Source organism: Petromyzon marinus, chromosome 30 (assembly GCF_048934315.1).
Source record: "Petromyzon marinus isolate PM22_M1 ecotype Great Lakes invasive population chromosome 30, UKy_Petmar_22M1.pri1.0, whole genome shotgun sequence".
In the NCBI taxonomy this organism is placed as follows: domain Eukaryota; kingdom Metazoa; phylum Chordata; class Hyperoartia; order Petromyzontiformes; family Petromyzontidae; genus Petromyzon; species Petromyzon marinus.
In genome coordinates this window covers 1,883,310-1,907,760 of record NC_133696.1, presented here as the reverse complement: position 1 = coordinate 1,907,760, position 24,451 = coordinate 1,883,310, and the positions used below count along the sequence as shown (strand labels likewise).

Genomic DNA, 24,451 nt, shown 5'->3' with positions numbered 1-24,451 from the left:
CCATCAGATATTTACCAATTGCTAATTTGGTCAACTGTACACACACGAACAATCCTTTCGCCAGCCTACTGCTGGAAGAGGGCCTTCGTCACCTCGTGTAAGTTGCAGAGGTTATTTGACCACTTCTTCGCTCTGCTCAGCGTGGTTTGGAGGGAAACGTAGCCAAGGGAGCATATAGAAGCACAGTACAACAAGTCATGTTGCTGTACTGCCCTCTGTGAATCCATCAAATAGTTCTATAGCCGATAAGAAGCTGTTCTTCATGGTGGTTGCTTCTTCAAACAAAATCTAGGCCCAAAGCCTGCTTCTTAGCTCTACTAAGACTGGGCACATTCCTGGTGCATTGGTCAAAGGTACTGGGTCCACATGTGACTCAAAGATGCAACCTAAAAAACAAAGACATGCAGCGCACATCCTGTAGACACTCGCCTACACTGCTACTGCGTCGTGGGCTACCCAACAACAGTTTGAAGCTTTGTTAATCATTGAAAATATAACTTTTATTTCATGGTTGGGTGGTCTGTAATAGCATTCTACTGACATTCCTGCAGTAACTTTTCATAACATGTGAGAGTGTTATCACGAGTGCCATGATGACGGGTTTAACTCTGACTTTAACTAATTTCAGACAGCCTGGGATACAACAGCCGAGGAACGCATCTACAAGATTTAAATTGGGGTTGTGTCTTCATTTTAGCAGTCCTCCACTGTTCTCAAGTGTAGAAAGTTGATGGTCTATCAGCCCAGTCACAAATGACTGCAGAAAAAAAACTCATTAAATGTGTTTCTGCACTTAATTTTGGCAAGATTCCTGTGGTGACAATTCTATAAATGGGATTGACCGTCACGCGTTTGAGCATTGCGGCCAAAGGTCAAGTGAAGGCATCTCCGAGGTAGTAGCTCTGCAGTATCTACTTCCATGGGGCATTCTCAAACACAAGAGAGTTGTGCTGCTGCTGCTGTACAAAAGATCCGAAGACACCCTTCGACGCCCATCACACAACCGGGATAGTATTTTAGAAAAAGAAGCAAACACCTTGTTGATGCTGTGATTCACAGACAAACCAGCATGGTAACCAGCCAGAGGGTAAACACTGTGAGCTGAGAACAGGACGAGACCGCAAAGCTTCCAGAGCCATTGCCCTCCATTGTGATGGTAATGTGTCTCATTACAACGGTAATCTATGCTGTGAGGATGATGGCTATCCCTGGGGGTAAAGTAAAAAGCGCACCATCATTCACAGAAGACGACTATCTTACACCACCACCTGCCTCAGGACATTGGTCTTCTTTGCACAAAAGCACGCCCATTGTGAGCCCGTATCAAAATAACGACCGGTAATTAAAAGGGATTACAGATGTGCAGGACAAGGTGATGCCAGAATATTTTGTTAGGAGGGGTTATTTATCACGGGTGATGGCAGCTACATTTTTATAACAACAAAAAACGATTCCATCGAAAAGCCTAACAGAACCAGAGAGAGAGAGTGTTCCTCCATTATGGTCATCATCGCCAGGCAAGATCTAGCCACTGCTGGATGATGGCCTTCCCAAGCCATTGCCATCTCTCGTGGTTTTACGGTGCGACGGTAACGCACCGCTTTTAATAGTTGCACGCAAACCTTTATTTATTTCAAGCAAGGTCTCCTATGAAAAAAGTGGGCTCGGACCTGCAATTGTGTTGGACGTACCTACTATTGTATTGTACCGTCAGTCTGCATGCACACAGACACACGCACAGACGCACGCCACAAAAACCCGACAAGCCAGTACGGCGTGGCACCACGCACTGCGCTGCTTCTCAACAACCGCCCTTGCGCGCTGCCTCCGCTAGCAATCACACGGCTGCCGCCTGACGTTGCCCGTCGAGTTTTTGCGCATTCATTCGCTGTCACGAGGTTTTATCGTCATTTGCAGATGTCATTACTGTTGGCATTAGCCAGGCCAATGGGCCCCATTGTGTGGAAGTGAGGGGGGGGGGGACTCCACATAAGTGGTTCACAGATGAATACTTTTGCAGCAGCAGCAGCAGCAGCGAGCATTGGTGACTGCACCATGCTGATGAGTCCTAACAAGTACAAAACCGGTCTACAGATGTCTATCCTCTGTGTCACTGCTGCCTGTCAGGTCGGTCACATCTGTGCCAATATATTCTGACGGTGACTTCAGACAAGAGGACCACAATGTACTTGTTCATGAAATCCACCGCTTCTCAGAGAATGATGGCTTTGCACAATGCACAAGGGCAGAGTGCATTTTACACGTTATTGCGCGCGTTAGTTTGAAACGTTCGCTCCGTAAGTAGTCACACGTCCTGCAATCCAGAAACATTTGGGTTCGCAGACATTTTCTTTGGCTGACGCCACTCCGCAGCAGAATTACCCAAGGCCGCGCCGCACACTTAGCCATCTCGCGAGAAAAACACGATGCGCGCAGGGGGGAAATGCTGGTGGTGCTGTGAGAGTCTCATTCCATTAAAGGCGCCGCACATCCACATTGGACTGGTAGAGAACATAAATCACAAAAGTACGCTCCAAACTTGTCCACCGCGCGATATCGCTCCCCTCTCTCGTAACCGCTTCATGCATCCGCTGCCCCTTGCGTCGTAATATCATGAAGTAACTCCCGATTTATTGTCCGTGTCGTCCAAAAATGCTTTAAATCATCATTGCGTGTCAAAGGGCGGCACGCAATTCAATAACCCTTAATTTTATTTCGAACGTGAAGGGAAAGGTCACGGTGTGCTGGCGTCGTAGCTCAAGCGCCGAATTTCAACGCCACGAGGGGCTCCGTTGCAAGCGTGTCTGCTCAATGCGATACTTCGATTGTGTCGATTATAATAACGAACACATCATCAGCCTTCTGTACACGCGCGATGAGAATGAAAGTCGCTGTGTGCCTGTGTCTAGCGTGTGATGATTCTCACCCCCCACCGATCATTTGATGAATTCTCATGATTTCATTAAATAATCAATCCTCTTTTTATTTTCTTTTATTGTAATTTTTATCTCTCCCTGGAACCGTTTTGTTTTGCTGCATTAGCCAGAAAGTAACAATAGCGCCTCATTTGCATATCCGCAGCCATTCGCTGCGAGACGCTGTAATGTGTCATCGTGGTTATTTAACCACGAGCGGTCATCCAGTGGTAAGCGATACAAACCCGGCGACCCGAGTACGATTCAGTGACGATTATCTGAACCGGTCCTGATTCTCCCCTAGGTCAGCTCAGCCTCAAATGAGTACCTGGTGCGATGTGTAAACATCACCACTCGTGAGACAAAGATGGCCGAGCGTGGTGCTGGCCACCCACCCCCTCGTGTGCCGTGTCGGTTTTCATAGGAACTCGATAACAGCACTTGCCCCAACAGTCTGTTCAGGCTATACAGGGGACCTTTGTCTTCAACCATACTTCAACACGCTGGTCGGTGAAGGGGAGGATTCAAGGCCGGTTCAGATATAACGCCACCGGTGAGAGATAGCCGTGCACTAGCCACTACGCAACTGCTACTCTCTGCACACAAATGTACGACCATTTGTCAATCCACTGCTGGATGCAGGCCTCAACCTCTGCATATAATGTGCACCGCCGTTGCGTGTAATCCGTAGGCTACGCTCCTCCACACCCAGCCGCTCAGCTGGACGGCACTGCGTTGCACTGCCTAACAAAATCCCAAACACCTGGAGGAGGGATGGGAAGGACTCGCCTTGTTTCCAGCGACGACAAACACGCCACTGCGGGGAAGAACGATGGCTGCAGGCAACACCTCCTTGCCCTTGTCCAGCGTAATGTTCACGTAGGGCTCATAGACGCGGTCGCGATCCATCAATACCTGCAACACAACCAGTCGGGGTAGTTAGCGAGGGTGCAGGCGGTGAAACTGCACCGGGGTCCACAGACTTGGGGGAACCCAATCGCTGGCCTATAAAGAATGGCAATATTGAACAGGGGGCTGCCATTTAATTTCTCACACATGGCCCACGCCAACCACGCTACTACTAATACCCCGAAACTAATATCCTCGTCATGACCGCAGTACGAAGCCATTCACGGCCTCTCATTCCGTCCTTCGCTCATAGAACCAAGCTGGCGAGCAAGTGGCTACGATGACTGGGGTCGTTCAACGAGAACCGGTGGACCATTTTTTAAGAATCGGGTTACCCAGTTCTGGGAAGCCTATCCCAACTCCACCTCCCCCCCCAACTCTCGCACCTGCACAAGCTGCCCGTCGCGTGTGCCCACGCTGGCCACCGTGTCGTTGCCGAGAGTGTGCACGGCCAGAGAGGTGACGGCCGTGTCCTTGAACAGGTTGGGGAACATGTCGTAGCGGGTCATGTCGGACGCCAGCACCAGCGGGGAGTCGTTGTTCGAGCCGCACGGGCTGACGGGCGCCACGCTCTGGATCATGAGAAAAACAACAGACGCAAGACACTCGCTCAGCATGGAATGTTGAGGCGCGGTGCCCCCCCCCCCGCCCCCCGCCTGATTCTAAAGCTACCAGGTTTCTGGAAGGTTCGACTAGAAAACGTGGCTTTCTTTATAACCGCTTTATGCGTGTTTTGTTTGTTGTCCTTCCTCACGCACCTCCATTTAGCGCGGTTGGTTACGTGCAGTGCGAGAGAAGTTCGACATAAATACGCGCACACGTACACTTCCCATTCGTCAGGCCTGTCCACTCAGGTCACAAGCCCCGTCCACACAGTGACGGCGAGTGGCTCCCCTCTCTTCTTTCCGATGTTGACACCGTCTAATGCCCACAGGCCCTGCCCCACCCCTGAGTCAGGCATTAGGTCAGAAACTGTTAAAAAGGCAGGTCGTGCAACGATAGGTCCTTCGAGATTAAACTGCACTATGTTCTAGACACATCGTAAACAAAATTATGAGAGACCGCTGAAAGTTTTGTGGAGTGGTCGTTATAAACACGTGATAACTCTTGCGTGAAGTGCCGTCACGGCTGGACAAACCAGTTGAAATGTTCAGGAGGTGAGCTGTACATCCTTTACTGGTTATCTATGCCGTGTATGTCCATAATATATCTCTTTAAAACGTTTGCTATCAGTCACCTCTACTTTCAATACTATTTCAGTGGCAGAAATTCCACATTATCATGTGGGGATCAGGCTAAAATGCCTCTAATGCAAAAAAAAACCCACACACAAACGTGGCAATAATCAAAACAAGACCACACTTGTGAGCAAGTCTTGCTCTGCCCCGCTGAAATACTGTATGTGGAAAGTGTACAACACTCAAAAGTCCACGGATAACCAGAGATGATTATTTGGCAAAAAATTATGATGTACCCCACAGAGGCCCTCTGAGACAGGATTCTCACCACAACCATCCTGCCCACACACGCCACTCGCATTGCTGCGTATGTTTTCAAGGCCGAGCTGTATGTATATCTCTCTCCAACGTGTTTCCGAGTTGTACGGCAGCCCCGTCGTGTCGAGGGGGCGCCTACGGGGACCTGTGCCCCACCCTGCCCCAAGGCTTAGCCTCCCTTGCTGACATGTTGTAGCCTAGTAATAAAAAATCATAAAAATGTTGCGACAATATTTAACTCCATTGGCGGTGTTTCTTCAGCCTTTCCTAATACACACAAGGAGCAGATTTTCATGACGGTACCCATTCCGTTTAGTGTTGAATATTTATTTTAAGTTTGTTGAACATTGTCTGCGGTGTGTGTCCCGCTGAGATTTTGGATGGACCTCCTGAAACCAGGGTGAAGTTGCAGGGCCGTCGTACCACGCATTGTTCGGCACCGTGCCCGACGTTTCGCCCCACGGAGGTCCAACATGTGGAGCGAAACGTCAGACATCGTGACGAACAATGCACGGTAAAACCAGAAAACACACCACGCAGGCATACTTCCCGTGTCTTGATCCGACAGCGATTTCACCATCCTGGCCACAACCTCCCCCCCCCACCCAAACAAGGATGTGTCGTGACATTGTACAAATTTTTGCCAAGAGACACATTGCTAACGTCCTTACAAATCTGGAACAGCAATGCATTGAACATCGATTCGCTTGAAGGAATAAAGCAATGAGTGAAAAGAATAACTACTGCAGATTGCACCTAACATGTGTGTCAAGGCCTGTCTAACACAAGCCTGAATATTTGTCAGTGAGGAAAAACACGCCTTTAATTTATCCGGGAAAGTCTCACCAAGTCTCACAGACTCTTTTCTCAAGAGGGTCCTGCAACACTTGTTTGATATGTAACGTAAACAGCCATTTGGGAAACTCACAATTATGCTAAAAGCAGCTCTGATGCGCAGCATTGCAGTCTCACCGCGCTGTGGACATTAAATTAATGTTAAGGTCTCGCTTAAGGCGGTTGAACGCGAGGCGTTTGTCCGGTCGGGCGTTTGTCCCACGTGACGGGGGAGGGAGGGCTGCGTTCTGTGAGGCGTGGGCACCGCAAGTTCAGTGAGGCTGACGTAACAACAACAACAACATCGCCATCACCACCACGAGCCAGGGGATGGGCACCTCGACGACCACGGGAAGGACGTTTCACAACATTTGAGTGATCCACCGTAAGATTGGTGAAAATAAAACATATGGACTGCAGCTTAGTGTGAGTTTGAGAAGCCCTGCCATAGAAGACACGGATTAACTCGTTTCTTAGTTCAACTGCCAATGAAAATTGCATTCTTGCCAATGCGAAATTGAATGCCAAAAGATTTGGGAGAATATTACACAAATGCATTCAACTAATAATGTCAAAGGTCAGGGTGGTGGACAAACGAGGCAGATTTTGCATTCCACGTTCACCATCCTGACAGCAACAACAACCGCCATTCGCCACTAAGTGGCGATGACGTCACCACGGCGCTTAAACCAGGCTATGTGCACTTTAAGGCCACGTGAAGTGTACACGGCACACCGCGATGCACCAATGTTCAACATTTCACTTTTACCAGTCTTCTCCCTTCACGTACAAAAATGTATCTGATACATGCTGCAAGTGCCCGATGTTTCATTGCTGGTGCCGATTAAGGTCATGGTCATACAGCGAAACATCAAACGCCAATGGCAGAGCGGGTGTGAAAGTGCGGTCCTCTAGCCTATGGACCACGTCGCTTCAAAGGGATCTCCAGGAGGTCGCCCTGCTTGTGTGGGACGTTCCTCTAACACGGAGGAGGGTCGCACTGCCGTGCAGGAGATGTGAATGGCTTCTTCATCTCACGATGAGATGCAAATTATCGCAAAATAAGCATAATATTTGGGGGAAATTCGACAACAAAAAATATATATACTGTGACGGAAATTACAACAATGTGACTCTTTTTTTATTTAAAGCTTTCGGGACTGCAGAGATTCATATTCTTGGTTCTTTCGGTAAAGTAAGGGAAACAATCAAATAATAAGAATATAAAACAATAAAATTATCACGACGTTTCGACTGCAACACAAGCAATCATCATCAGGTGTGAAAACCACAGCAAGAACTGCTGTGGTTTTCACAAGAACTGCTGTGGTTTTCACAAGAACTGCCGTGGTTTTCACACCTGATGATGAATGCTTGTGTTGCAGTCGAAACGTCGTGATAATTTTATTGTTTTACATTCTTATTATTTTATTTGTTTCCCTTCTACGTGACTTTACCGAAAGAACCAAGAATATAATGTGACTCTTGAAATGGTTATTACAGCTGGTTAAGATAACGATGATGATGAAGAATGATAACGACAATGGAAACCATGACGACGACGATAACTCGAGCGTCTCGTCTCCCGCCTCATGACCACCAAGGCACCGAGTGCAATACCCACGCAGGCCGCTCAGGCCGCTCAGGCCGCTCAGGCCGCTCAGGCCGCTCAGGCCGCTCAGGCCGCTCACCTTTTGACATTTGCGCTCGCCGGGCCCAAAGAAGTACTGCATGCCCCTGTCGCGCTCTTCGTTGACACACGCGTCCCTCCCGTGCCCGATGTATTCGTTGATCATTTTCAAGGGGAAGGAGCAGATCCCGGAGCGGGCTGTCGCGCCGGTCTCGCTGAACGCGCCGAACAGGACGTCCTCCCCCGCGCCCACGTTGAGCTGCAAGCCGAGCCAGCCGCCCGGGCGAGCAACGAACGCTGCCACCATCGAGGTGAATATCACCGATTCTGCCGGCGCCTGCGCCGATACTGCCCGGGGACAAAAGATGGGCGACGTGAGCAGAGGCATGGCCGCTGTGAACAGAACTGGGTTTTTCGTACCGTACTCGTAATGGCAAAACTCCACGACTCCAGGAAGTGGCCCCGAAGCTTGCCATAACGTAAGGGACTGTTAATCTTTGTTTTTTTTCGGTAAAGTCACGTAGAAATAAGAAGAAATAAAATTACATAATATACGTTTCGATTGCAACACAAGCAATCATCATCAGGTAGAGGAAACACATAACCGCAGATATATATACAGACCTTAAGTAGAGGGAATTAACACAGATATACCAGGGGATACAGAGAGACGGAGCATCACACTAAATCAAACAGGGTTTAGCAAAATTTTGAAACTATGTAAAGCAACACAGACGGTCGGTTAAAACACAATTAACGCATGGTATGGTTGAATATACTATTTAAAAGATTGTTAAATTGTAAGTTGAGTGTGAAATTTAAGATAGTGATAGAATACATACCGTAGAGAGACCTATGGGGGGAGACACGCACACAGTTAAGAGGTAAAGCAGCTCTGTACCGGGGCTTTAAATAGCCAGAGATGGAGGGACTGGGTTTCGGAGACAATGGGACACACGGTATGTATTCTATCACTATCTTAAATTTCACACTCAACTTACAATTTAACAATCTTTTAAATAGTATATTCAACCATACCATGCGTTAATTGTGTTTTAACCGACCGTCTGTGTTGCTTTACATAGTTTGATTGCTTGTGTTGCAATCGAAACGTCGTATATTATGTAATTTTATTTCTTCTTATTTCTACGTGACATTACCGAAAAAAACAAAGATTAATTCCTGCAGTCACGAAAGCACCAAATCGAGTTTGTAAGGGACACGTGGTGATTTACAGCCAACGTCAGTTGAGCGTGGACAATTAGACCCAAGCCGAAACAAAACGTATAAAAAAGATGGTTTAAAATACAGTGGTACCTCGGAGATCGATTACACCCCAGAACTCGAACAATTCGGTGATCGAATAAAATTTTCCACCATTTTTTGCCCCGGACATCGAACAAAAATTCGGAGGTCGAACAACTGGAAAAACCTGTTTGGGCCTAGACGCTTCGCCAGGGCGACCGAGACAAAGGCGAATGACCCAGTTTACGCGTAGCTCTCGTCCTTTATCCTGCCCCCCCCCCAATATCATCCAGATAAGGCAGTAGCCAGCAGAACAGGCGATTTTTATAATGATAATGCATTGAGTAATTTCAGAAACATTTTAAAACGGAGGCAGAAACAATCCTCTCTTGATCAGTTTTTAGTAAAAAGGCCCTCAAGTGAATCACAGTTAGTGCTCGAAAAAAGGCAAAGAAAAGAAAGAACCCCAGAAGGGCAGTTACCCAACGTGTTTATGGAGGGGGACTCTCCTTCAAAGCAACACTGACACCTCCTCCTCCCCTCCTCACCACCTTCCACTCAAGCCATCCACTCTCCTTATTACAGGTAAAGTGAAGTTCAATGTTCATTTATTCTATTAATTATAACTGTTTCTTGTTTTTTGTATGCTTTTATGTACTGTATTGTATTTTAATATTGTAAGCTTTGTGTAAAAATGGCCCATAATAGAAGCATCCTTGGGTGGGGAACCAATTAATGCTATTTCCATTCATTCTTATGGGGAAAATTGATTCGGTGCTCGAACAATTCGGTGTTCGAACACGGTTTTGGAACGAATTAAGTTCGATCTCCGAGGTACCACTGTATATATTTATGATAGAATATAGTATTGTCATCAGTATGACATAAGTATACCAAGTTTGCAGTCGATACCACATTGTTGAAGTGGGTTAAAATTGAGTTGCAACATTTGAGGATTCAACAACAACAACAGACAGAGTGAGTTAAATAAAAGCATGTAAAATAAACACAATTATTTGAAATGTTGCACGTAACTAGTAGTAATACACCAAGTAATACTATGCCTTTAATTGCCAAATTACCGACAGGATTTGTCATAAGTGCTTACAGTATTGCATTTCATCCATCGACCGTAAAGCAGTATTTATATGTAGGGGACCCACAAAATCAACCATAAAGCAGTATTTATATGTAGGGGACCCACAAAATCAACCATCGACCGTAAAGCAGTATTTATAAGTAGGGGACCCACAAAGCAACCATTGCCGTAAAGCAGTATTTATATGTAGGGGACCCACAACATCAACCATCGACCGTAAAGCAGTATTTACATGTAGGGGACCCACAAAATCAACCATCGACCGTAAAGCAGTATTTATATGTAGGGGTCCCACAAAATCAACCATCGACTGTAAAGCAGTATTTATATGTAGGGGACCCACAAAATCAACCATCGACCGTAAAGCAGTATTTATATGTAGGGGATCCGCAAAGCAACCATCGCCGTAAAGCAGTATTTATATGTAGGGGACCCACAAAATCAACCATCGACCGTAAAGCAGTATTTATATGTAGGGGACCCACAAAATCAACCATCGACCGTAAAGCAGTATTTATATGTAGGGGACCCACAAAATCAACCATCGACCGTAAAGCAGTATTTATATGTAGGGGACCCACAAAATCAACCATCGACTGTAAAGCAGTATTTATATGTAGGGGACCCACAAAATCAACCATCGACCGTAAAGCAGTATTTATATGTAGGGGACCCGCAAAATCAACCATCGACCGTAAAGCAGTATTTATATGTAGGGGACCCACAAAATCAACCATCGACTGTAAAGCAGTATTTATATGTAGGGGACCCACAAAATCAACCATCGACCGTAAAGCAGTATTTATATGTAGGGGACCCACAAAATCAACCATCGACCGTAAAGCAGTATTTATATGTAGAGGACCCACAAAATCAACCATCGACCGTAAAGCAGTATTTATATGTAGGGGACCCACAAAATCAACCATCGACCGTAAAGCAGTATTTATAAGTAGGAGACCCGCAAAGCAACCATCGACCGTAAAGCAGTATTTATATGTAGGAGACCCACAAAATCAACCATCGACCGTAAAGCAGTATTTATATGTAGGGGACCCACAAAATCAACCATCGACCGTAAAGCAGTATTTATATGTAGGGGATCCGCAAAGCAACCATCGCCGTAAAGCAGTATTTATATGTAGGGGACCCACAAAATCAACCATCGACCGTAAAGCAGTATTTATATGTAGGGGACCCACAAAATCAACCATCGACCGTAAAGCAGTATTTATATGTAGGGGACCCACAAAATCAACCATCGACCGTAAAGCAGTATTTATATGTAGGGGACCCACAAAATCAACCATCGACTGTAAAGCAGTATTTATATGTAGGGGACCCACAAAATCAACCATCGACCGTAAAGCAGTATTTATATGTAGGGGACCCGCAAAATCAACCATCGACCGTAAAGCAGTATTTATATGTAGGGGACCCACAAAATCAACCATCGACTGTAAAGCAGTATTTATATGTAGGGGACCCACAAAATCAACCATCGACCGTAAAGCAGTATTTATATGTAGGGGACCCACAAAATCAACCATCGACCGTAAAGCAGTATTTATATGTAGAGGACCCACAAAATCAACCATCGACCGTAAAGCAGTATTTATATGTAGGGGACCCACAAAATCAACCATCGACCGTAAAGCAGTATTTATAAGTAGGAGACCCGCAAAGCAACCATCGACCGTAAAGCAGTATTTATATGTAGGAGACCCACAAAATCAACCATCGACCGTAAAGCAGTATTTATATGTAGGGGACCCACAAAATCAACCATCGACCGTAAAGCAGTATTTATATGTAGGGGACCCACAAAATCAACCATCAACCGTAAAGCAGTATTTATAAGTAGGGGACCTGCATAATCTGACCGAGTTCCGTGGGTGTCCAGACACCCCAAATAATTATATTTGTCAATGAGACACCCAGAACATTTTGAACAAAAACCATTATACTTTCGAGCCTGTGCTTTTTATCCCTTCAATAAGGTGGCATGCATGCTGAATAGAGACCCAGGCATATAAAACGGTGCCACAAATAAACCACAACACATTGCTGATCTCGTCAAGGAGCATAAAACCATCACGCGAACTCCGGTGGTCATCCTCGCAGCGGCGGCTTTTGTCGAGCCATCGAACAAAGACGGTCATCGCATCACGCGCTTTCAGATGTGCTTCTGTGGCCGTCTGAAACGCTCTTCCTCCTTCTGATATTAGGAAGCCAATGGAGCTATGCACTTTTAAATCATCTTGATTGGAAACTAATTTCTTTGGAGCTGCTTTTTGTATTTAGTTTGTTGTCCTTCCCCCGCACCTCCGATTAGCACGGTTGGCTACGTACGGTGCGAAAGAAGTTCAATATACATTCATACAGAGGTGAACCACAGAATATGAAGGACAGAAATGAGTGGGGAAAGAGGATACACGTTGCCCCATACCCTTTGGTTTGGTTTCTAAGTGTCTTACGATATTTTAAATTTTACGACCTGTTATCGAATCTATTAAATCACATACACACTGTGCAATTTTGACAATGATACTGAAGGCATGTAGACATTAGCAAAACATTACAGAGCTTACGTTACTTTGTCAGAGTGTAAACACACACACGCCTTAGCATTGGGACACACGGCAAGACATAAGATATCATTCCCCGAAGACATTCTCCTCCAGCCAACCGTGGCAGCTAAAATATTCTATTGTACGAATAACGTTGCTGGTGTGCTCAATACATCATGAGAACGTAGCAATAACAGCTGTGACTCATGCATTGAATTGCAGTAAGCGTGTCTGTGTGCTTCGAGGTGCAACAAAAAAACACTTCCACCTCCTACTCGTTTTTCCACTGTTTTAAAGTTGCAATCAGTTAGCGGCTGGTCTACATCCTTGTTTTGGTGCAATACATATTCACTGATATGCAATGATGACTTATTTTGTAAAGCCAAGCAGATAACACAAAGCTCCTGAAACTTAAAGAGTTCATTGTGACTCAACGTTCAAACAGACGTGTGGCTGCACTCATCTCACACCGGCAGTGGTGGAAATCCCATATTCCCAAGTTGGGGCTGGCCTCTCGACAAGACAACCATTTTTGAATGCTCACAGAGCGGTATTCGTTTGACGCGACTGCGTAGGTTCACAGTTGTACCGTATATATATTCAGTTCCTCAAGAAGCTTCCAATGCGTGAAACGAAACGTCGGACATCGCGCCTAACAATACGCGGGGCAGCCTGGAAACACATCGGACAGCTATGGCAGTCATTTTATAGACCCTAATATTCCACCGCACTGCGAGACGCATTTTTTTTACCTTTGCCGGGGGCCTGGCGGCGCTTCCTGCGCTTTTCCGAGAGCAGGCAGACGAGCGGCAGCTCCACGTAGGACTGCAGCCCGTGGTCGGCCTCGCAGAGCCGCCCGATGCGCGTCTGCGTGCCCCCTCCGTGCCGCGCGCCCGGGTGCACTGTCACGAAGTAGACGTAGCCGGCGCTGCCGAACGACGTCACGTAGCGGATCTGGTGGGCGGCGCGGAATTCGGGCAGCACCGTCAGCGACGGCAGGTGCCCCACCGAGAACTTAAATCCGTCCTCCTTCCCCAACAGCTGCTTGACGGACAGCGTCGCGGGCGAGGCGGCGTCGGCCGCCGACGGATCGGTGGAGGCGCCCACAAAGAAATGCGCCCCGCCGTCTTCCCTCACCACGACCTGTGTGGTCGCGGCGCTCGCGAAGCAGTCGGGGCACCCGTCGCTGTCCCCGCCGTTGAGGCACGTGGGCGGCCCGGCGGGCGGCAGCTCGTCGAGCGTGTGGAGCAGGCACACCCCGCGCTGCGCGCTCCAGCACGTGAGCAAGAAATGGTAGTCGGTGCTCTTGTGCACCACCGTCACCAGGTTGAGGTTGTCACCGGCCGGGGGAGGGCCCGGCGCCGCCGGGTTCTCGCATGTCACGTTGCCGAAGGGGATCTCGTGAACGATCCTCAGGTCGGAGTCCAGCACGTACACCGTTCCCACTGCACCCACGTACAGGTGGTCTCCGTCGGTCGCTATGTGCTGGATGGCCGTGGCGGAGGAGAAGGTGGGCAGGTCCACCGTGCCCGCCGGGGCAAAACTGGTCCACCACAGCTCGTTCTTCGAGGAACATTTGTCCAGGTGGCTGGCTGCGGTTGTGGCGAAAAGCCTGCACGTCAGGAGCAGCAGCAAGATGCCCCTGGGCACCTCCATTCTGTTGCACAAACGTTGCAGATAAAACATCAGCTAAAGGAGCGTTATGCACAAAGAATGATTTTTGTTGGATTATTCACAATTGTGTACTGTTCACATTGATGTGTCCTACAGCATTCTTTTTCTCCGGAAACCCAGGCTTCCTGTTGAAGCCTCAACTCAGCCCAACCTTTGCTGAGTGGAAGGATGCTCTTTCTCATATGCTGTCTGCATGGTCTGGAACTCGCTCCCCTCCAGCTATCTGCACTGTGGACTCCATGCTTTGTTCAAGGCCAGGCTCAATACCTTGATTTTTTCCTCTACCCTTTGACGGACTGCCTCTCTCTTTAAAATAGTAACAGTAAATACCCAATGTTTCTGTACAGCTTGTTGAGATGCAGTCATTTAGATGGTCAATAAATCTCACTGTTGTATTTGCAGTATTGTGTGTATATGACATGAACGTGACGCGCGTGATCTAGCCTTGATTTAAATCTGGTAAGGATGCATTGAGACAGCCTGTTTTTTTTTTACAAGAGACCTGGGTTGAACTTCGATAAGTAGAAAGCACAATGTACTGACACAAGGAGGTATAGTAGTGTGCGAAAATAATGAAACTGTGATACATATTCCTAACCACTTGTAATGGTGTATATATATTAAATCAATATTAAAAAGTAAATTCCATTAGAAGTCATAAAGATGCAGAATTTTATATCCACTGCTGGATGAAGGCCTCCACACCCTGTCACCATCCCTCACAGTCCATCGCGATACCATAATCTGCGTCACTCCTGCATGAGCTGGTCTCTCGCATTAGCTGGTGTCTCTCGCATTAGCTGGTGTCTCTCGCATTAGCTGGTCTCTCGCATTAGCTGGTGTCTCGCATTAGCTGGTCTCTCTCGCATTAGCTGGTCTCTCGCATTAGCATTAGCTGGTGTCTCTCGCATTAGCTGGTCTCTCGCATTAGCATTAGCTGGTCTCTCTCGCATTAGCTGGTCTCTCGCATTAGCTGGTGTCTCTCGCATTAGCATGTCTCTCGCATTAGCTGGTCTCTCGCATTTGCTGGTGTCTCTCGCATTAGCTGGTGTCTCTCGCATTAGCATTAGCTGGTGTCTCTCGCATTAGCTGGTGTCTCTCGCATTAGTTGGTGTCTCTCGCATTAGCATTAGCTGGTGTCTCTCGCATTAGCTGGTCTCTCGCATTAGCTGGTGTCTCTCGCATTAGCTGGTGTCTCTCGCAGTAGCATTAGCTGGTGTCTCTCGCATTAGCTGGTGTCTCTCGCATTAGCTGGTGTCTCTCGCATTAGCTGGTGTCTCTCTCGCATTAGCTGGTGTCTCTCGCAGTAGCATTAGCTGGTGTCTCTCGCATTAGCTGGTGTCTCTCGCATTAGCTGGTGTCTCTCGCATTAGCTGGTGTCTCCCGCATTAGCATTAGCTGGTGTCTCTCGCATTAGCTGGTCTCTCGCATTAGCTGGTGTCTCTCGCATTAGCTGGTCTCTTGCATTAGCTGGAGTCTCTCGCATTAGCTGGTCTCTCGCATTAGCTGGAGTCTCTCGCATTAGCTGGTGTCTCTCGCATTAGCTGGTGTCTCTCGCATTAGCTGGTCTCTCGCATTAGCTGGTGTCTCTCGCATTAGCTGGTCTCTCGCATTAGCTGGTCTCTCGCATTAGCTGGTCTCTCGCATTAGCATTAGCTGGTGTCTCTTGCATTAGCTGGTCTCTCTGCTCCAACTCTGTGCTCCGTCGTCATTCTCCCAGGCACACGCTCTCTCTCTCGTGGCTACCATTCCATCACAAACCTCGAACCATCGACAATAAACCCTTGTGGCGATGCGTCCTGCCCAAGCCCACTTGTGCTTTGCGTTTGTTCCCTGATGCGTGTGTTCCTGTCTCACCTAGGATGCGCCTCTCCACAGCTGCTATTTACAATTCTCCTTTTTCCAGGGTCCACGTTTATAGAGCACAGGTGATATGCAAAAAGTTTATTCGGAGATATTGGCATTGATTTTCATTCCTGCATATGTTTGTTTCTAAATATGCTAAATGAAAAACATCAATTATCAAAACATCTGTGGCATTCTCGTAAATATGCATCGATGAGACTAATAATATAAAACAGTAACATATCTCATAAGAGAAGGAACGCATGAATGGGTTTTGTTTGTGTGTAAAGTGCTCAGTATCTGTACATGTACACCAATATTGTCAATTCGCTGCTGGATGAGGGCCTCCCCACAAAAGGGGGTGGTTATTTGACCATACTTCACCACGCCGGTCAATTCAGGATGATGAAAATGGGGGAGCATAGACGTGTTTAGAAGAACAGTACAACCGTGGATTTAACCGCACTGCCCTCTTGTTGCCCACCACACAGACCTCAACAAAGCCCTATGACAACCTGTGTGGGCACGTGGCTCAACCATTCCAACCAGCACTTGCTAAGCAGATTTCTGAGTTGTGACAAGATGAGGGGGAGGAGGGGTCGGACATTCCGGGCGATGTGGCCACATAGCTCAGTATTTGAAAAGTAAAATTGAACACACACACAATAACAAGACACACACAATAGACACACACCCCACACGCAATAACAAGACATACACACACCCCACACCCCACACACAATAACAAGACACACATACACACCACACACACAATAACAATACACACACACCACACACACAATAACAATACACACACACACAATAACAATACACACACACCACACACACAATAACAAGACACACACACACCACACACATAATAACAACACACACACACACACACCACACACACACAATAACAACACACACATACACCACACACACACAATAACAACACACACACCACACACACAATAACAAGACACACACACCACACACACACAATAACAACACACACACACCACACACACAATAACAATACACACACACCACACACAAAATAACAAGACACACACACCACACAATAACAAGACACACACACACCACACACAATGACAACACACACACACACCACACACACAATAACAAGACACACACACACACCACACACACAATAACAAGACACACACACCACACACACACAATAACAACACACACACACCACACACACAATAACAATACACACACACACCACACACAAAATAACAAGACACACCACACACAATAACAAGACACACACACCACACAAAATAACAAGACACACCACACACAATAACAACACACACACAATAACAACACACACCACACACAAAATAACAAGACACACACACACCACACAATAACAAGACACACACACACACCACACACACACAATAACAACACACACACGCCACACACACAATAACACACACACACACCACACACACAATAACAACACACACCACACACACACAATAACAACACACACACACCACACACACAATAACACACACACCACACACACACAATAACAACACACACACAATAACAACACACACACCACACAATAACAAGACACACACACACCACACAATAACAACACACACCCCACACACACAATAACAAGACACACACACACCACACACAAAATAACAAGACACACCACACACAATAACAAGACACACACACACCACACACACAATAACAACACACACACACCACACACACAATAACAAGACACACACACACCACACACACAATAACAAGACACACACACAATAACAAGACACACACCACACACACAATAACAAGACACACACAATAACACACACACCACACACACAATAACAAGACACACACAAGAAGAATCATAATCTCTCCCCCCTCACTCAGTGTCAGAGCCCCTTACTTGAAGTCTCGCTTCCTGAGCTGTGGACAAAGATAAACCAGACTCCCCCCGTCGCTAGCACAGTGTATATACAACACGCGTATAACAACCGAACTCCCTTTTGAAAAAAAACATCCATATGGTTGTTACAATTTTGGGGTTTCTCCTATTATCGGGATCCTCATAAAAAAAAACCCCGTACAAAGGGTTTACAGCACATATAAAAACAAGCCTAGCGATGAACATCACATTTTAAATTGTATAACTGGCGATTCAAGAGAGCTGCCGTGCTGAAATAATGGGATTATCACGTGGGACTTGTAATCCAGAGCTAGCCGGTTCCATTCCATTTCCCGGCACGGCACTAAACTATGAAACTTAATTATTTTACCAGGTAAGCCCCACTGAGCGATGTCGCTCTCTTTCAGAAGCAACCTGGCCACAAACGATAGCTCAACAGCGGGGCTTATCGCCGCGTGGAAACGTCGAGCATCCAAAGTACTCGAAACGCGCACGTTCATTCTCAACGTGGAGGGGAAAATGCGGAGGACCCGGAGAAAAATCCACGTTACCATGGGCAGGGAAGACACTGCAAACTCCAAATATACAGCAGCAGGCGTCAGGATCGGGATCTCACCCACGCACTGCGTGCACACCAGGCGAGGTAGTTAACATCTCGCCACCACTAAAAGACAATGGGGGGGGTGGGGGAGTTTATTTAAATCCACAACCCATCCGCCTCTGTCCACGCAGCAGCGTCTAATGCCGCCGCAGTGAATTGGCGAGTTCAAATGTGGGGCACGTGCGTGCACGTCTTCCAAGTCTCAAGGGAGTCTGGAAGAGGAGACCAAAGACCCTCACAGGCAAACCCCTGTCGAACCAAGCAATTGCTGGGGCTATCCCGTACGACGCCTGGACTGTGGAAACGAGAAGGGGGGCGAGAATCCGCGCGTTCACTGCCGACGTTCCGCTGGAATCGATTTCCAGTCACTCACGTTCGGAACCGGTAATCGATCCCGAAAATATTTACCCAGGTAACCGACCGGCTATCGTTTGACAATCCTATTGTTATTATTGACAGCCCTGTGTTGATACCCTCCTGGATGAGGGGCTCCCCACGCTGTCGGTCACGGGGGGGTATCGTTTGACCATACTTCACCACGTTGGTCAGTGCCGGTTAATGATGGGGGTGGGAGGAACCAAAACCGGTTTTTGTAGACGTCACTCGCCACTGATGTTAGCCGTGGCGGAGAATCAAACTACTACCACTGGACATCTGTGAACAAGAGCTTCTTCGTCGCTCACCGGAGTCCTGTATAAATACGTATTCTGATTCCCAACTCGGATCGGCTCCAGCTGTTATTTTCACGTGTCCAGGTTACACATGAATAGAGTCCTGCGAATCTTACAGGCACTGTGCAGATACTTGCATGGCGACAGTACGTATTCACCAGCCAAGGTAGCTACAGCATAGAAGTCCTGCAGGTACGCATGACAGCATACGCAACCACGTGCGTCCCTACATACGGAGTCGGTTCTCATATTAAAATTAATAATATAGTTACACACCGCAGAGCAGAGCCGGACAAACATTCATCGTGCACACGGATTGTCGATGAGCAAAGCCAAAACACTGAAAGTTTAGCAAACGCGTGCAACGATACTTGACGGTCCATTTCTACCACTCACTGCTTCCACCACCGACTTGGCTTTTTAATTCTGACAGCACGATTGCGATCACGCTCCGTCCAGCACACCGCAAATAACTCTCCTGCATGCGTCCACAATCAAAACGCAAAGCATCATCCCATGTGGTCAAACAACAAAGATTCTCCCGTACTGCCCGAACACAATTATAGGTTTTTTTTTGTAAAATAGACAATAAGATAAAGATCCCCCCCCCGTATAGCCTTAACAGACTGTTGGGGCAAGTGCTGGGCACCTGTGAAGGCTGGCACGGTACACGAGGGCGGTGGGTGGGTGGCCAGCACCACGCCCGGCCGCCTTTGTCTCCCTAGTGGCGACGATTTTACACACACCGCAGTACCCAGGACACTCATTTGCGGCTGAGTCGACGTAGGGGAGGCCCAGGACCGGTTCAGACACTCGTCACCGGCGTTGGTAGACCCGAGGTGGTGGACTCGAACTCGTGGGGCCAGGTTGGCGGCGCAGAGCGCCACTCGACACAACTTCCACTCACCATCACACAAGATGCAGCAGATGGGGCAGGATTTTTAGTCAACACGCCCCACGCTCGAATTCAAGTTCCTTACAGCCTGCTCGTGCGATGATGACACCGCGGGTATAACAATACGTAACCACGCGTAGTAGCAGCAGCAGTAGTCAAAACATAGCTCTATGTTTGTGAAAAATAGCCAGGTAGGAGCTCTATGGAGCACGCACACCGTCTAGACACGAGCCAAAGTCCCTCTCTGGTTAGAATGCAAATGACGGCTAGCTTCTACGATGTGGTTGGTATATATTGTGCACGCCCAGCGACGGGAGAGAGGGGTGGAGATCGCCTTTGACGCATGCGATTCCAGCTGTGACTTGCGCGCAGACACACACAGACGCACACACACACAGAGACACACACAGACAAACAGACTCAAACATACAGACACACAGACGCACAAAGACACACAGACGAGCACACACAGACGCACACACAGACACACAGACAGACGCACACACACACAGACGCGTGCGTGGGCTGTAGGCGTCACTGGGAGCAATGTCTCCTGCTCACCAGCTTGGCCGAGCGGACCGGCGGGTGGTGTGAAGTGTGTTGGAATTTGTGACTTTGCGAAGCAATGCTGCTGGTTCTTCTTGGTCACTCTTTTCCATCTCACGTCACCCACTCTCGAGTGACCGGGACGATACATTGCAGCGTTTTGGCACGGTGCATCTGCCAGTCATCTCAGTCGGTCCCCCCACGTGGCACCTGGGGTTTGCAGCGAGCCTTCGACAACTTTCGCGTGATAGCCTCAAAGTGCACCTGGCCTGGCACAGGGGGCCGTCCATAAATGACGTCACGCGATTTTGGACAATTTTTGACCCCCCCCACCTCGTCACACTGTGTCACAAAAAGTCAGACCCCCCCCCTCAAATATGACGTCACAAAGCTCTGCCCCCCCCCCCAAAAAATATATAAAACATGCTTCAAATCGCTTCAAACTATTATTGTAGTGCGTATTTAATGTGGCGCTGCACTCTGATGTTGTAGGATAAAACATTTATTAAAAAGTATATTTAATTAAGTAGAACGTGTTGTCTATATTTATTTAAAGTTGCGCATTTTGATGTGACGTCACATTTCCCCCCCCCCTCGTCACACATCGTCACAAATGTCTGACCCCCCCCTAGGTGCGTGACGTCATTTATGGACGGCCCCCATGCGCCGTGGTGACGTGGGCGTCACTTAGTGGCGAATGACGAGTGTTGGTATTGTATGTTGTCTTGGTCACTCGTGAATGCGCGGTGTTGATGGCACGAGATGGAACCAGTGGGAGGATAGAGTAGGATTACGTGGGGTTTCCCCTCTCTCCTCCCACGCCATGTCCCCCCCCCCCCCTTCTACACCCACCAGAGTTGGAGGTTGAGTAATCGACACAAACACATTCAGCACCATATGGACCTCACGGTACCGTAACAAACTGACCATGACTCAACCGCCAACTGAATCATGTGACCAAGAATACATATCGAGTGTTATGCAATTATCAAATGTAAAAGCAGAAATAAGTATAACACGATTCCAACTCTATTTGTTTCAGCAGGCAAATTCTGGAATGGCTTAGACTTTGTGAGTCTCATCAGCAAAGTGTTACCCGGTGGTATAAACGTAAGATGCCAGTGGCGTTAGATGTATTGCTTTTATGTGGTGACATTGAGACATATGTTTATTTTTTACATGTAATCATCCACAACAGCACGTAACATGGTGCGCAATTAGGTTTATAAAACACATCAATAACCTCACCGTGATATATTTTTTCACAGAACAACATGTTACAATTTCGAAACTCACTCGACCAAAGTCTATTCCTCACCGTATTCTACCCACATCTTTCCCTCTCCACAATCTCCCTCAATCACTCTATCCTGCATTGACACCTTCACAATCCTTCGAATTGCATCGTCTTTGTCTCAACACAAAGCCACACAAGTCTAGCCTCCCTTTTACCTACTCAAATGAAACATTTTTGAATGTTTATCCCAATAAATAAACATTTAAATGATAAATAATGCACAAACAAAACTCTGACCCTGTTCTGAACTAACTAAAACCCTTAATCAAACATAGAACCCTAACCTTCGTAGAACACTGGTAGGTCATTAGTGATCTCTCTGCTATGAAGAAGGGTCATTCGCCAAAACGTCACCTATTTTTGGATTTGTTTTCCTCTTCATGGAAAGGTAACCGACACACGTGTTGAGTTTTTGTTATTTGTACCAAAGAGAAGAATATGCTGCTGGGTACCTGTTGAAATTCCTGTCGGATAAAATATTTTATTTTTAAAACCTAGGATGACCTTAATTCAGGCCAAAATGCTGGTATTGTTGAGAAAGGAAGCCAGTGATATGACCTTCTTCTACGAGTGTTGAAGCAAAAAAACAAACACAACGTGGTCATATTGAAAAGGGCACATCCTTTGAATATAGAATGGCACTATTTTAAGGACCAAGTTAGACTTTGTTTTTTCTGGGGCTTTACCCCTATTGAAAAACACCATTCTCTTTTCACCCAGATACGCATTATAATGGAGGCAAGTGAAGCTATAATAATCGAGCGTGAACATGAGCTACCGGCATTAAGCTGCAGAATCTAAACTCAAACTGGGTAGACCCGACACAGGAACGTAGCCAGTTTTGAGAACTATAGAGAATAGACAGATGATCAGATACTATTGAATGCATCCTACTACGTTCTGCAAACAATCTATGAAAACAATTTGTGACTTTAGTGATAAGTCAAGTGGTCTCTATGATTATATGAGCAATGGGGATGATGGCCATCACCACTGGCAACCCCGAGTGCAGTGGTGGCTCGTCAATATTTAGTGGAAAAAATAACAAAAACACCTCTAAATACTTACCTGCTCGTTATAAATGTTAAAGACTACATATATCCCCTGTCTTCCCATCCTTCTTACACTCTCATTCCCCCTTCTGCCCCTACCACGAATATTTTTGTACCTACCAGCAGCCCACTACTGCTTAAGTCACGGGTGGGGAACCTTTCTTCTGCCAAGGGCCATTTGGATATTTATAACATCATTCGCGGGCCATACAAAATTATCAATTTAAAAAAATTAGCTTGTTATATTTGGTCAAACATTTAATTAACTCACCCCTAATGCGATGGCTGGAACTGCTTCTCTTTGACGAGGCGTGTGATGATGTTAGCTGGTATTGATGATGTTGCTACTCGCAACTGCTTTTCCAGGTTTGCTCCTAGATTTATTGCATTTCGAGTCCCACCTGCGGTTGTCTTGACAGGGCCTTATACGGCCCGCGGGCCGGACGTTCCCCACCCCCGGCTTAAGTGGTGGAATTCTACATTCCCAAGACGGGAGTTTGTTCCATATGATGACCACTCTTAGCTTTATCATGGGACCTGTTTTTTCCAGTATCAAAGTATGACAAATAAGAATAGGTTTTAACCTTTCTGGCAATAAAACAGGTGTTGAGATGTTCAAACACCAAATGGATACCTTTTGCAAGGAATCAAGTCTGCATTAACCACACGCACTTTTATTGTACTTATATTATCCACCCAAGAGAAATGGTAGGCTTATTGTTAAGCAATATTTATAAACTTAGTCATATTAAGTTATGCAAAACTGTACTACATTGGATGCATGTAGAAAAGTAATTGTCACACAGACATAATACATTATTTATAATTAAAATGTAATAATTTAACAATCCACATTACAGACACAATAATGGCTTATGTATTCATCTAGCTTTGCACATCACTGAGCAATGGAACTTTATCATACTTGACTGAGATTTGAACCTGCAAATTTAGAAATCTACCGTAATTGGCAAATTTGGTTGTGATAATTATCCTTCAACTTATCGGTGAGCTGAAACAACAATAATAATACTCTGCATGTTAAACGCTTGTATACCTTCATAAAACAGTGTTTGTACTCAGTGTGGGTTTCCTGGGTAAATACATAGTACAGAGAAAACGACATCTAAATTCAAAGCCTCTACATGTCTCTCACCAATCTCAATACAAATACTTTAACAACGTAAGATATGCAGCCATCGCGTTTACAATGCAGTGTTGTAG

The 24,451-nt window shown here is 46.7% G+C and overlaps 1 protein-coding gene across 1 annotated transcript in view; it reads right to left on the bottom strand.

Annotated features, from left to right (window-relative positions):
- LOC116947434 (hepatocyte growth factor receptor-like) overlaps positions 1 to 20,771 on the bottom strand; it is a 48,690-nt gene extending 27,919 nt beyond the window's left edge. Inside the window, exons 1-5 of the mRNA XM_076070584.1 lie at positions 20,345 to 20,771; positions 13,451 to 14,355; positions 7,846 to 8,132; positions 4,211 to 4,396; positions 3,663 to 3,830 (exon numbers count right to left, since the gene is read on the bottom strand). Of these exons, the coding sequence (XP_075926699.1) occupies positions 3,663 to 3,830; positions 4,211 to 4,396; positions 7,846 to 8,132; positions 13,451 to 14,354 (1,545 nt within the window). The 5' untranslated portion in view covers position 14,355; positions 20,345 to 20,771. The remainder of the gene's footprint in view (positions 1 to 3,662; positions 3,831 to 4,210; positions 4,397 to 7,845; positions 8,133 to 13,450; positions 14,356 to 20,344) is intronic.
- Positions 20,772 to 24,451: the final 3,680 nt, after the last annotated feature.